Source organism: Maniola hyperantus, chromosome 23, assembly GCF_902806685.2.
Source record: "Maniola hyperantus chromosome 23, iAphHyp1.2, whole genome shotgun sequence".
Taxonomy (NCBI): Eukaryota; Metazoa; Arthropoda; class Insecta; order Lepidoptera; family Nymphalidae; genus Maniola; species Maniola hyperantus.
In genome coordinates this window covers 2223675-2239437 of record NC_048558.1, presented here as the reverse complement: position 1 = coordinate 2239437, position 15763 = coordinate 2223675, and the positions used below count along the sequence as shown (strand labels likewise).

At 42.5% G+C, this 15763-nt stretch overlaps 1 protein-coding gene across 1 annotated transcript in view; it reads left to right on the top strand.

The window, feature by feature from the left end:
• The window catches only part of rn (rotund), a 220276-nt gene that overhangs the window by 68537 nt on the left and 135976 nt on the right, over positions 1-15763 (top strand). The window contains exon 4 of the mRNA XM_069506550.1: positions 15504-15584. Coding sequence (XP_069362651.1) covers positions 15504-15584 — 81 coding nt within the window. The remainder of the gene's footprint in view (positions 1-15503; positions 15585-15763) is intronic.

The following is a 15763-nucleotide window of genomic DNA, read 5'->3' as shown; positions in this document are numbered from 1 at the left end:
CACGTATATATCCATCAATGTCGAGCGCACGATCGCTATCTTCACACTATTATATATCACTAGCTGATGCCCGCGACTTCGCCCGCGTGGAAATAGGTATTCGAAAATCCTGTGGGAACTCTTTCATTTTCTAGAACCAAAAGTTGTCTAGATATCGTCAAAATTAACTAATCTAATTTTGGCGATATCTAGACTATAGGTACTTTTGGTTCGGGAAAATTAAAAAGTTCTCACGGGATTTTTAAACAACCATCAGGTGAGATTGCAGTCAAGGGCTAACTTGTATCTGAATTAAAGAAAAATAAAAAACCTAAATCTACGTGAACGAAATTTCAGGCATCATCGACTTAGTAGGTACAGAGATAGCTTACATCCTGGAGAGAGACGTGGGCTAATTTTTATTTATGAAAATCAAAGAGTTCTCTGCACGGGATTTCTAAACAAAATCCAAGTGGACGAAGTCATGGGCATAATCTAGAGAGCCAATAATATGTGGTATAACCAACCATAGACATGCTTTCGTATACAAAACGGATCGTCAAAAGTATAATCAGAATCACATAAAGGTCAGCTCAAGCCAGCAGCAATCTTGCGATTGACAGTGACTGAAACACGCTCACGGATTACAGTAACGCCCTGCGATTGTAATAAATTGCCTCCTAGCTTAGAACAAATATTTAGAACTCTATAGAACGTCATAAAGTTACATTTAATGATCATCATGATCATGATCAGCCCATCAACGGCTCACTGCAGAGTACGGGTCTCCTCTCAGAGTGAGAAGGGTTTGGCCATAGTCTACCACGCTAGCCATGAGGAAACTTGCATACCTAAGAATAAATAAAAATAAAATAAAAATCTTTTTTATTCGTATAAACTTTTACAAGTACTTACGAATAGTCGGATGCATCTACCACTGGTTCGGAATGCCTTTCCTACCGAGAAGAACCAGCAAGAAACTCGGCGGTTGCTCTTTCAAATATTTGATATAGGTACAAGATTATGCCATGTATAAAATAGTATTTGCAGTCTTGTGCGTTGCTGGAACGAGCTGCAGGTGAAATCCACGCTCTTTTATCATTTAGATAATCTTCAATTGTGTAATATGCTTTTTTCAGGAGCATATTTTAATAGATTTTTTAAACTTGTGCAAAGGTAAGTCCAAAATAGTTTGCGGGATTTTATTATAAAAGGTAATACCCATACCCACAAATGACTTTTGGACTTTCCTGAGGCGGAAGGTAGGAGCAAGCTTGTCTTCTAGCTAGCTAGCTTGTCTGTAAGAGTTCTCTAGGTATATAATGTTCGAAGTCTGCCAATCCGAATTTGGCCAGCGTGGTGGACTATGACCAAATCCTTCTCATTCTGAGAGGAGAACCCTTCTCAGTAGTGGGCCGGTGATGGGTTGATCATGATGATGACATCGATCGGTCAATGATGATGATGAAGTCTTTTCGGAATTTGGAGACAAGCTACGTAGATATCCTTAAAATATCCGATTTCGTTAGCTTGGCAATATAGGCATTAGGCGGTATACTCATACAGACAAATTAACGTGACGAGTCGCAGCGAGTCGGTCTGTCTCAGCCTTAAGATGGATGGCGGTGGGTGTATCCGGGGATGGTTCGCTACACCGAATCTTTATTTTCTTTTCAAAACTTTTGCCTAAGTACAGCTTTATAACAAGTCGTAATAAAAAAATTGCTAAATACGACTGCCTTGCCAAAACCCGAATTAAAAAGTAAAAAAAAAACATACTTGAAAATAGCGCCATACAGCTGATTTTTTTTTTCAAAAAATAGCTAATATCACTCAGGATGATGTAAGAATTCTAATGATACCCGATAGATCAAAATCTGTTTAGGAATTTAAAAGTTATGGTGGAATAAAGAAACTGTAAAAAAACACATTTAAAAATGACACCATACAGTCACCATACAGTTTTTCTGTATATACCTATAGCCCTAGCCGGTGTCACTCGGGATGATGTAAAAATTCTACCACATAAATCCAAATTTGTCCAAGCATTTAGAAGGTAATGGTGGAATAAATAAACTCACATACATACACATATAAAGATGAACCCTGAAAACATATTGTGTAAAATTTTGAAGAAAAGTCAATATGGTGCTTGTACGACTGTATGGTGCCATGTTCAAATTTGATTTTTTTTACATTTGTGTTGTTTCGGATTGACTATGCTGCGTAGGCCCTATTGGCCGCTACAGCGTCACCGGGGGGGTTGGCGAGCGCGAAGCTCCGCCTGGGGGTGAGCCCTAGGGCTCGAAGAAATAATTCGAGAGGTCGGGGGGCAACGTCCTCCTAAGGGCGCCTCCTGTGAGGCTCGGACCACGGCTTAGGATGACGTTGGGATGGGTGGAGTTGTCGGTTTTGTTGGTTAGTCCGTACGCCCCCGAGGCCGTGGCGTGAGCCCACGTCCGGGTGACGTTAGAAATCGGGGACCTCGTCTTCGCCGGCGAAGACGCTGTGATGAGGTTGAATTGTGTATCCCTACGAGATAGGGTGCATTGTCGGTCATGATTTGATCGTCGGGGTCGTTAAGGACGTGCTTAGGGCGTCTTTTATCTGGGGGGTCGTTTCGGTCAGGGGTGTACGTCGCTGCCTCAACTATTAGGGGGTTGGGGTGTCTAATGGCTTTCTCAAAATAATTTTTGGAAAGCTGTTTAAAGTAATGAGCTATTGTCGGGAGTTGGAGGTCTCTGTGGAGGTCCACGTTGCGCATGTACCACGGGGAGCCAGTGGCCGTACGCATAAACTTATTCTGTAGGACTTGGAGAGGTTTGAGAGAGGAGGGCGGCAGGTGTGCAAATGCAACACAGGCATAAGACATTATTGGGCGGATGCACGTTTTGTATAGCGTGACTTTATGTCGAAGTGACATTTTGCTCTTTGCGCAAATCATGGGGTAAAGACGGGAGAGCACATACGCTGCGTTCTTGCGGACTCTACGAATGTGCGCGGCGAAGCTCATCTTGTCATCAAGGTTACACCCAAGTACTTGGTATTAGTTTGCCAGGGAATGGGGCGGTCGTAAAGAGTTATTTCAGTCTGTCGAAGTTTGTATTGTGATTTCCTTTTGGACTTTTGAAAGAGCACTGCTGCGCTTTTCTCCGGGTTAACCTCTATTCTCCAAAGGCGGAACCAGTGGCCTAGGCTACTGACTGCCTTTTGGAGTCGAGCTTTAACGTTCCGGTAGTTTAAGTCGGAGCTGTATAGAGCGGTGTCATCCGCGAACTGGGCTATATGAACATGAGGGGATCTGGGAATGTCGCTGGTGTACAGCGCGTACAAAAGTGGCGAGAGCAGGGAGCCCTGAGGGACTCCTGCTCGAAGAGGTCTTGGGGAGGATAGGGTTCCATCCAGACGGTAGCGGAAAGTTCGATTGGTGAGAAATTCTCGTAGTAAACGTACGAGTCTTTCGGGCACGCCTAGATGGTAAAGCTTGTAGATCAAGCCGGCGTGCCACACCTTGTCGAAGGCTTTGGCTACATCGAAGAAGAGGGCTCCCGTTGGGATACCTCTCGTTTTGAATCGGTTGAAACCGAGAAGGATGTGCTCCGTGAGGCGGTGCACTTGATGAACACATGAGTGTCTGGTTCGAAAGCCGAATTGCTCGTCGTTGAGGAGGTTTTTCTCCTCTACGACGGACCTAAGTCGATTGAGGATGACTTTCTCATACACCTTGCCAAGGGTGTTGAGCAAACTAATGGGGCGGTAGCTAGTAGGGAGGTTCCTAGGTTTCCCTGGCTTGGGGATGCCTATAACGGTAGCTTCTTTCCACCTGTCGGGGAAGGAGCATCCCGCCATGAGGGTGTTGAAAATGACAACCAGGAGGTTGATTAATACGTCGGGGAGTAATTTTAGAGTTTTGTTATTAATAGAGTCGGGGCCTGGGGCTTTTTTGGCGTGAAATTCTTTGATAATTTGACGAACTTCGCCGCTATTCGTCGGGAGGATTGGATCGCCACCTGGGGCGGAAGAGAAGATAGATGCTAGTTTGTTTTCGACTAGTTCTATATGGGACTTGTCTACAGAGATGGTGCTCGGGGAGCATTGGGCTTCTAAGCTATCGGCCAAGCATTCGGCCTTATCGACATCTTCAAAGGCGGGCGGTTGATTGGGACGTAAAAGCGGAGGAGTGGCCGAGACAGGGTCGGCTTTGAGAGCTCTCGCCAGGCTGTAGTAGGCTACATGCGATGGCTTGAGCTCACTCAGCTTCCTGTCCCATTGTTCGTCGCGGAGTTCGGCAAGGCGAGCCTTTACCTCCCTCTGGGCTCTCCAGAGTTCTCTCCGGTTGTCGGCGTTAGGACATGCGTCATGGGCTCTACGTTTAGCGTTTTTGATGGTGATGAGCTCTCTGGCGTCGTCCGGCAACTGTCGACGGGTGAAACCGTTCGGCATCTGTCGGGAGCAGGCGCTTAGAGCATCGCGGATATGATTAGTAAGGTGCAGTGAGGCTGCATGCGCTTCATCTAGACTACCTATAATGTCAGGAATTTGAGAGATGTGCACTGAGTCTATAGACTTAAGATGCTCTGAGAGCTTCTTGAAGTCAATGACTGTTTTGGTCGGGGGGGGCCGCGGTGGGCGGGGGTCCTAGCCGCATTAGGACGGGACGGTGGTCTGAACCTAGCTCGGACAGCACCTCCAAAGGACTCACCTGAAGGGCGATGTTCTTTAGAAGAGCTATATCGAGTATGTCCGGTCTGTCTGTTGAATTGTCGGTCATTGGATAACGAGTCGGTGTGTCAGGGGCTATAACTATGAAGTTAAGATCGGGGCGGTGCGTCAGTCTTTCGAGTTGGCGTCCTCGTGAGTTCGGGGAGCGGCAATTCCAACTTTGATGTTTGGCGTTAAGGTCTCCGGCCACGATAACGGAGTCTCCTAATGAGAGAAGTGCGCGGATGTCACTTTCTAACAGATCTTTCGAGGGAGAGAGATAAACGGATGCTAGTATGACCGACGGATGGCCAGTCATACTCACCTGACATATGGAAGCTTCCATGTTGGTTAGTTGTGGAGGATCGAGAGGAGTGCAGTGAAGAGCCCTTCTGTAGTATATGGCAGTGCCACCCTTAGCAGTGGCCCTGTCGTTTCTGACTATATTAAAATTAGCAATTCTGGGATTACTTCTACTAGGTTTCAAGAAGGTCTCTTGCACTAGAAGAATGTCGGTTTGATGTGCACATACAAATTCGCGGACTTCGTCCATTTGGTCGATAAGGCCGTTCGCGTTGTAGAACGCGACTACTAAGGAGTGGGGTTTTAATCTACCTTTGGTCGTACTATCCATTATGGGTTGCTTTAAGGTTATTAATGGAGATGAGCAGACCCAAGTGTTGGGTAATAGCTAATTTGGGATCCTTCCTGAAGGTCCGGGCGAAAACTTCCATCTCCACTATATCAATAGAGGCGAGGACAGTTTCGATTAAGTGGAGATTATCCGCAGCGTTAGTCGCCGCGGATGAATGGAGAGAAGGCTCTGCTTGGGGCTGGGGCGTAGGCGCGGAAGCCTTTACCGGGGCTGATTGGGCGGGCTTGGCCGGGGCTGGTTGGGCGGGCTTTGGCGCAGGGGGGTTAGCCCTGGGAAGGGGTTTTTCCCATGCGTTGGTGGCCGGAGCCGGCGCAGGGACGAATTTCTGGGCGGGTTGGGGAGCTGCAGCAGGTTTGCGGCCGGCCGGTTTGACCCTTCGCTTTTGCTCCTTGGGGGCTTTAGGGCATCCGCGATAATTCGCGGTGTGCCCTTGAGACCTGCAAAGAACACAGCTCGGGGGTTCCTCGGTAGGTTGCTTCCTGGGGCAGTCGGAGGTGCCGTGGTCCCCTAGGCACTTTACGCACCTGGGGTGGGCGAAACAATTCCTTACGGAATGGCCGTACATCTGGCAGCGATGGCACTGGCCCATCCTGCCACGGTTACGGGGGGGCTCTATTTTAAGACCCGTGAGACGACACACCGATGTGATGTTGTTGATTTTCTTACCCGCGGGGGTAAGTTCGAGGGTTACGAGCACCATCTCGTAGGGGGCTTTGGTTCTAGGATGGTACATCCTGTGAACCTCTAGTACTGGCAGCTCCTGGGAAAGGAGGTCTGTCTTTATGTGGTCGGTGTTCAGCTCCTTCGGAAGGCCGCGAATGACTACGCGTAGAACGCGTTCGTCGGGGAGAGCGTAGGTGTGGAACCCTACATTCTCTTGACGGAGAGTCTTGGTGAGAAGGCGATGGTCGCCTGAAGTCGGACATTGGACTTTGATTCCAATGGCGGTCGAGCGGGCACTCGTGAACGAGATGCCCCGCTGGTCTAACAGTGGCAAGATGCGCTGCCAGCTGAGTTTTTCCCTAATAAAAAGGGGAGGGACCTTTTCCCTTGGCGAATCCTCCATGGGGGAGTCTTCCGACTCCTCCTCGGGGGTTGCCTGGGAGGTTGTGGGTTGAGTACCGGGCCCTGAAGGGGCTGCAACGCCCACCTTTTTAGGTGGGTTTGCGTGGGACTTGGAGGCCTTCAGCTTTCGCTTCTGGGCCTTCGTCTGCACCGTCGTGAATTCCTCTGTTTCAGAGGAGGCTGGGGACGTTTCGGAGTGAGGCTCCTTAACGTCGGTCGGTATAGGTTTTGGGGCTGAAGGCCCAGGTTGGGTCTTGGAGTGAGGCTCCTTATCAATCAATGTCGAGTCCGAGTCGTCCTCCATGGTCATAGCCGAGAGAGGAGATTCCGGTGGTATGTCGAAGCGCGTAGGCTTCCGGGACGGGTCGACCTTAAATTTATTGAGGTAGCTTGGGTTTCGAGTCGTGAGATCGGCCAAAAGGGCACTCAAGTCTACGTCATTGTAGAATGTCTGGGGAAAAAAAAGTGCCCTGATGGGGCCCAGGAGCGGGTTGGTCGGGGTGGTTGGGGCCCATAGTGGACCCGGTGGCGCTAAAGGTCCTCCCTGCCAAGGCAGGGAGGTGGGTACCTACGGTGTGGCCCTAATGTGAGTCCCCGCCCTTGGGTGACGGGGGTGTGAACCTATGCTGCGCTTAGACTAGTGTACTCACGGGACCTGGATCCTAGAACTACACTAATACTACACCCAACGCAGGAACAATCCGATGGCACTGATAATGGCACTTGCACTGACACTGGCGAACTCGCGCGAGAGAGTTCAAACCGGTACCGAGAAACGGAGCGCATCAGCAAACGTCCGCACGGGGCGGAAGCCGAGCACGGAATCCCCAATGTTTTTACATTTGAACATGGCATCCTTTTTAGGGATTCCGTACCCGAAGGATGCCAACGGGACCGTATGACTAAATTTCAATTTTAATTTGTCTGTCAGCAGAACTGTATCTCATGAACATGGGAATAAACAAATACCAAATTAAAATTTTAAAATGGCTGCCATACAAATTAAAAAGTACATAATCTTGCACGATGGTACGGAACCCTTTGTGTGCGAGTCCGATTCACAAGTGAATGATTTTTCGGGCAGTCTAGTCGTGTAAAAAAAACGTCGTAGAGAGACCACACTCGGGCAGGCTAATTATTAGGTAGCATTTTCCGTGCAATTGGCTGTTTATTGTTTCTTCCCTCTCACGCGCTAATGATCTTTTGCCTGTCGTTGTGTTTGTGGACGTGACGAGCGAATATACGCTGTTATCTGGCCTTTGTTACTATTGGGTCTAAGGTAACCCAGTGGTTAAGACGTCCGCCTTTTTGGAAGGTCGGGAGTTCGAGCTAATCCTCAATTTTTTTGGAGTTATGTGCATTTCAAACAATTAAATATCGGTTCGAACCTCTCATCATCAAAAGTCAAGGTCAAAAGTCAAATGATTTATTCAAAATAGGTAATTAATAACTCTTTTTGATGGTCAGATGTTGGATTTCTAAGATATAGTTGTGATAATTATTACGCAAACTTAAAACTAAAGCTACGAGTGTTCCAAACGCGCCCAGGTTCATCATCATCATCATCATCAATCCATTGCCGGCCCACTACTGAGCACGGGTCTTCTCTTAGAATGTAACGGGTTTTAGTGTCGATTATCAGACTTCCCACACCTATGAGAACATTATGCAGAACATGAGGCATGCATATATATTATTATCACTTATAGCTGTGATAGCCTACTGGTTAGGACGTTTGCCTCTTAATCGGAAGTTGAGGGTTCAATCCCGGGCACGGATACTCTTTGGAGTTATGTGCGTTTTAAGAAATTAAAACATCGCTAGGAAACCTGCACAACTGAGAGTTCTTCATAATGTTCTCAAAGGTGTGTGAAGTCGGCCAATCTGCACTTGGCTAGCGTGGCAGATTATGGCCTCAACCCTTGTCTTCTGAAAGGAGACCTGTTCTCAGTAGTGAGCCATGAGTTGATCATGATGATGATGATGAATAAGATCTTAAAGAATTATCGTCTTAAAGTTCACTTAACAATCCAAGACCCCTATTGACTGTTCGAGTCGCATTATCTTAGAACACAGGCAAAGCCGTCGGATTAACTAGTGAATCTTACTCGACAAAGGATCGTTAACAATACGATGACAAATAACAAAAAATGTAGCGGTTAGGTTATTCTTTACTATGTATGAGAATCGAATGGGTTTAATAATTGTAGCTGGATTGAATGAAATTGATCGTTTTAGATTTTGTGAGCTGCGATGCGGTGCGGTATTGTTAGATTTTGCGTATCAGCGAGAACAGTACCTACGTATGTTTTTTTTTCACTTCTCTCGTCTTTATCATTTTTTTTTAATGTTTACATAAATAAAATACAAACAAACAAATTATTTAAATTACAGAAACAACAAAAAATAAAATAACACAAACAAGAGAAAAATACAGTACTTTACGGAAACATTAAAAAACATTAACTGAAAATATGTAGGTATATTAAAATGAGTCCACTAACAGTGAGGTGGGTAGGACCCAAGCTGTGATCAAGAGTCAAGACTAGTGGTCAGGGCTCCAGAGTGAGGAACTTCACTTTGGAGAAGGTTCAAAAAATTCACAACTCCTCTTGCTTTAATTATTATGACTCACTCAAAATAACTAAGAACTGATTTAATCTTATCTTATAATATTTCATATTATCTTTTTTTTGTGAATTTGTAAAATTTAAATTAAGTAAGTAAATAACGGATAGATTCACATTCGAACATTCACTTTTTAGTATAATGTAAGTTGTAATAAAAATGTGTAAATAATATTTTACGTGCTTTGCTAAACCATAATAGTTTCGCTAAAACTAATTGAGTCTAGTATTCTAGAATGTAACTGACTCTACATTGTTTCTATACAGTTGTAAAAAAGGTGTAGGTACTTTATTGGTCTGTCAGGCCATAAAAGTCCTGTTATACCTTTAAGAAGCTGGTTAGTTGTTACACACTAGATACTGTTTTATTAAAGTACATAGGTTTAAAGCAAAAGTATCAAAACCAACTTGTCTGTCTACACATACCTCTTTAACCCTGCATATACTCACCCCTTTGCAAATAGCAGTTAAGGAGCAAAGGATTTATGTCCCCAATAATACACGTCTTATGATCTGCGCCATTATTGTGACATCATAATATTGTATTGACACATTATTTATTTGCCAATAATGCTTTTTTATACTTTTAAGTCAGTAATTACACTTCAAGCTTTTAAATAAACTCATTTCCAAAAAATGTAAGATACTAGAAAAATCTTTCTTAAATTCAAAATAATTGTTCTTTCAAGTTGCCTAATTTGATATTATTGTAAAAAAATGTAATTTTACTAACCAGCAGGTACTGTTATAAGCTGTATAGTCGACTTTAAGATTTCTATTATACTTACATTTAGTTAGTTGTTAGAAATACATTATTATTTTCTTTAAGGGCCAATAATTTTCAATCGCCAAAAAATATTCAAGGAATATTGACAGTTTAATAGATTTCGTAATGGACAACACAAAATACTTGTATTCATCAGTTAACGGTTATCGATGATTTAAAAATCAGTTAGTCCTTTTTTATGTTCTATTTATTTTATATTATTGTTTTATTTTCAGTCCTAAATGATTTTTGAAATGGTTTGAAGCCAAGTATCAGCGCCTGTAAAAGTATGTGTTCCTCCTTAACCCGGCGCACACTAACCCCTTTGCAAATAGCAGTTATGGGGCAAGGATTTATGTCCCCAATAATACGCGTCTTATCATCCGCACCATTATTGTGACATCATAATATTGTATTGACACGTTATTTATTCGACAGAATAATACTTATTAACGGTGAAGGAAAACATCGTGAGGAAACCTGCATGCCTGAGAGTTCTCCATAATGTTCTCAAAGGTGTGTGAAGTCTGCCAATCCGCACTTGGCCAGCGTGGTAGACTATGGCCAAAACCATTCTCACTTTGAGAGGAGACCTGTGCTCTGTAGTGAGCCGGCGATGGGTTGATCATGATGATGTCATGATGACGTTATTTGTTGACCGATATAGCTTTTTTATTCTTTTTTTGTTTAGATACAAGTTAGCTCTTGACTGCAATCTCACCTGGTGGTAAGTGATGATGCAGTCTAAGATGATAGCGGGCTAACCTGGAAGGGGTATGACAGTTTTAGTTTATTTGAATAAAAAAGATTTTTATTTTTATTTTATTTTTTTATTTTGGTACTAAGCAAAAGTAAAAAAGCCAACCTCGTCTGTCTACACGTACCTCCTTACCCTGCGCACACCCACCCCTTTGCAAATAGCAGTTATGGGGCAAAGGATTTATGTCCCCAATAATACACGTCTTATCATCCGCACCATTATTGTGACATCATAATATTGTATTGACACAATTATTTATTGGCCAATACAACTTTTTTTAATTCTTTTATTGTCGACACTTCATAAGTTGAGTTTTTTTTATATCTGAGCTTTTTAAATTATCCTTTGATTGTTATTATACTTTTTTTTTAATCTGTACAAATCTGGAATACATGTAACCATAGATTAATTATTGGTTTCGCTACGCTCTACTTTATAACTGTATTTTTTAAATAAAATACAGATCATCCGTCGAATTACGTAAAATGCATGTTCGGGAATAGAACCCGAAACCTTCTGAATTACTTACCGTGACTAGAATAACAAGCAGGTCATCAAGTTAGTAAAAACAACAAAAGTTTAGAATTCCCTGAGCGATTATCGAAAGGGCAAACTAACGAAAAGTGTAACTACACAGGTTTCATTGTGGTACACTAACCAGCCCCCGGGGTATTATAGCAATCTTAATACCATTTATACAACTTTTAGCCAACATACCTACCTACCTATATATTATATAGGTATAGTTATACCTACTAGCCAACAAAGTCCGCAACAGGTCGAGATGGCAATCGGAGTATGAGGCGGGGGGGATGGGCGGGTTAATCATGATGCTGATGATGACTAGATAGTTTATATCTATGATATAATATCTACCTACCCTAATCTAAATATATAAAAGGAAAAGGTGACTGACTGACTGACTGACTGGTCTATCAACGCTCAGCTGAAACTACTGGACGGATCGGGCTGAAATTTGGCATGCAGATAGCTATTATGACTTTTATGAAATTTTTGTAGTCCACGCGGACGAAGTCGCGAGCATAAACTAGTCTAAATATATAAAAGGAAAAGGTGACTGACTGACTTACTGACTGACTGGTCTATCAACGCACAGCTCAAACTACTGGACGGATCGGGCTGAAATTTGGCATGCAGATAGCTATTATGACTTTTATGAAATTTTTGTAGTCCACGCGGACGAAGTCGCGAGCATAAACTAGTCTAAATATATAAAAGCAAAAAGGTGACTGAGTGACTTACTGACTGACTGAACTATCAACGCACAGCTCAAACTACTGGACGGATCGGGCTGAAATTTGGCATACATAATAGCTATTATGACGTAGACATCCGCTAAAAAAGGGTTTTTGAAAATTCAACTTCTAAGGGGGTGAAATAGGGGTTTGAAATTTGTGTAGCCCACGCAGACGAAGTCGCGAGCATAAGCTAGTACCCTATAAAGACGTTTCCGTGTCTTGCAGTACTTAACCTGCCTCAAACGAGCGCCTTGAATCCAGGATAGCACATAAAAATGCTCTGTTATTGATTATCTATACAATGTTATTTCTAGACCCGACAGCATAATATTTTACTACCCCACACGCACACATACACACACAGTCACACACGTAGACGGCGTACACACGAACAACTTAAGAAAAATACTCGTGTCGCGGGTTTTTCTTCGGAACAGAGGCGTAGTGGAGACGAATTTTTTTTACCTTGTTATAATTTTTTTCCCATGGATCTTTAGGTATACGATACATACATACATACATACATATACGAATACGTGTTTTCTCTTCATTTGACTAGCTCATGCTCTCAACTTCCCTTTTCAAATCCCGTGGGAACTCTTTAATTTTCTGGTATTGAAAGGAGTCTATATCACTCTCCAAAAAATCATGTCGATCTGTTGCTCCATTATGACAAACTAATAAACCAACAAACAAACATAATTTCGCATTTATAATATTATGGGTAGTGATAACAAATTAGCTGATGCGCGCAATTTCGTACGCTTTAATTGAAATTTTTTGAAAATCGTGTGGGAACTTTTTATTTTCCGGGATAAAAATATAACAAACAGAGAAATAGAAGTATTTTTTTGTTGGGTTAAAGTTTAAAATTCTTATTTTAGATTTTTTCGGGTTTAAATCGAACTGTTCTCTGACGTAAAGAAGATTATTAAAAATAATGAAAAAGAAAATTAATATTACCGACTCCACGCCCCTCGGAAGTTTTCACGTCCCACATACAAACGTCGTCTGCGTCACACGTGATTATCCACCTCCCTCACACATACACGGTTAGAGGGAGAGGGATATAAGTTTAGGACTAACATTTTATATGTTAGCCGGGTCATGGATATAAAATCGTTTTTCCCATATAAGTATGTTACGTATAACCTATCATCAAAGAGCTGATGGGAATTTTTCTCGACTTACTTGGTAAAAGCTGAAAGATCTAATGCGGCATTAGTTTTTAAAGAAGTTTGAAAAATGCAAATTTTATTTTTAACTAGCTTATGCTCGCGACTTCGTCCGCGTGGACTACACAAATTTCAAACCCCTATTTCACCCCCTTAGGGGATGAATTTTCAAAAATCCTTTCTTAGCGGCTGCCTACGTCATAATAGCTATCTGCATGCCAAATTTCAGCCCGATCCGTCTAGTAGTTTGAGCTGTGCGTTGATAGATCAGTCAGTCAGTCAGTCAGTCAGTCACCTTTTCCTTTTTTATATTTAGAAAACTATTCTTGTGTGACAGAACACGGATTCTGTAGCCATGCTTGTTGCTAAAAGCTTTAATTAGCTGTCGCTATTTCTTAAACGCTAGTTTTTTTCTAAAATCTATCGAAGAACCCTCATAAGGATTTTAAAATACCTAATTAACAAAGTATCAATTGACAAAATAAACAATTTTTTAGGGTTCCGTACCTCAAAGGGAAAAAAGGAACCCTTATAGGATCACTTCGTAGTCCGTCTGTCCGTCTGGCTATCGTGTCTGCCCCGTTGACCTAGAATCATGAAATTTGGCAGATAGTTAGATCCTATAGCACCTGTAAATCAATAAATCTGAAAACCGTGGATTTGTGGTTAGATCACACAAAAAAATTAAAATGTGTTAATTAACAAATAATTAGTATTTTCAATTTTCAAAGTAAGATAACTATACCGAGTAGGATATTAGGTACATGAAAGGACCTGTATATTCCAAAACCGATTTTTTTTTATGCGTGATAGTTTTGGAAATAGCGTGCTAAATGTCCCGTGCTAAATAGCCCTCGGTGTGCGAGTCTGACTCACACTTTGCCGGTTTTTTTTTCGACTCATCTTTTTATATTCAGGAGATACCCTGAAAATTTCACACTATCTTACAAGTATTATAAAGACGAAAGTTTGTACGTGTGTATAATAATATGTTGTTACTCTTTCACGCAAAAACTACTGGACAGATTTGACTGAAATTTGGAATGGAGATAGATTATACCTTGGATTAACACATAAACTACTTTTTTCCCGGAAAATAAAAGAGTTCCCACGGAATTTTTAAGAGCCTAAATCTACGTGGAAGTCGCGGGCATCAGCTAGCAAAAAATAAAAACCCAAAAAACTTCCCACCATCTCTTCAACTATAAAGTAAAGGCATTAGAAATCTTTAATAATAGAGAATTATTGCTATTGTGTGGTTCTTCTTATATTATGCGTTTCTCAGAAGTGCCGTAATAACCTACATCTCTTTGGCATATTAGTGCAAATATTTCCTTTACAAATATGAGACGAGATGTCTACAGATTCGATTCCTGGTTGCGTGGAAATATACAGTACGCGACAGGTTGAAATAGCAATCGGGGAGGGCGTCTCTCGGTCTCGTACCCGATTGCCATCTCAACCTGTCGCGGACTATAGGTAGTGTTTTCTAAATTGGCTCACGTGCTGTTCATGACATATGACACAGGACGCGTCGCAGGGAGCCGCTGGATCCAGGCGGCGCAAGACCGTGGCGTGTGGAAGTCCCTACAAGAGACCTATGTCCAGCAGTGGACAGCAACCAGTCTATTGGTTGATGGTGATGCTGTTTATGCGTTGCACATGTCCTGCCTACCGCATTCTTGCCAGTTCACTACTGAGCTGGGGTTTCCTGTCAGAATGAGACGAGTTTAGCTATTAACATAACATACCTTATAGTTAACAAAATTATTGATAACATTCAGTTCTTTAAAAATTTCGTGATTGTAACGAAGGAGGTTGTCTGGTGGGAGGCTTCGACCGTGACTAGTTACCACCCTACCGGGAAAGCCGCACGCCAAGCGGTTTAGCGTTCCAGTACGATGCCGTGTAGAAACCGAAGGGGGAAGATGGGTTTAATAAAAACTACCATACCCCTTCCAGGTTAGCCCGCTACCATCTTAGACTGCATCATCACTTACCACTGGTGAGATTGCAGTCAAGTTCAGTATCTGAATAAAAATAAAAAAACGCCAAAAACCGTTATGCTGTATCTGACCAAACCAAACATCTTTGTCAGCGGCCTTTGTTCGAATTACGACCTTATACTGTGACCTATGCCGCGACTTCGTTCGCGTCAGGTTAGATATTCTATCAATAGAGCTTTAAAATTTTCCGGGATAAAAAGTAGATTAAATATACGTTTTCGGTATGTAAGCTATCCCTGCACTAAATAAATGATGCCCGCGTGGATTTAGGTTTTATAAATGTCTCGTGGGAGCTTTGATTTTCCGAGACAAAAAGTGCACTATATCCGTCAATGATGGGATGCAAACTATCTGTGTACCAAAATTTTATCAAAAATCTGTTGAACAGCTAGCAGGCAGACAGACAGACACACTTTCCCATAATATGTACCAATATGGATTTATGGAAGTATGGATTATTATTCCTACTGTCATAAAAATAATAAATTAAAAATTGATTTTGTCCAACAGCATTGCCAACAAAAAGATGGTCTGGATTACGCCGCGTGGTCTCGGCCACGGGGTGCGATGACCATCAAGCAAGGCTACGAGGTGAGAATCGTAGGAATTGTAGCCATTGTAAGCGTCGTAGACGGTATCATCAATGTAAATACTGTCACTACAACAGCTAGAGACAACGCATGTAATTTAGAATGTATTACTATTTATTACAACTATTAAACGTTAGAGTTAAGAATTGTAGGATTTGTAGGCATCGTAGGTTATGAATC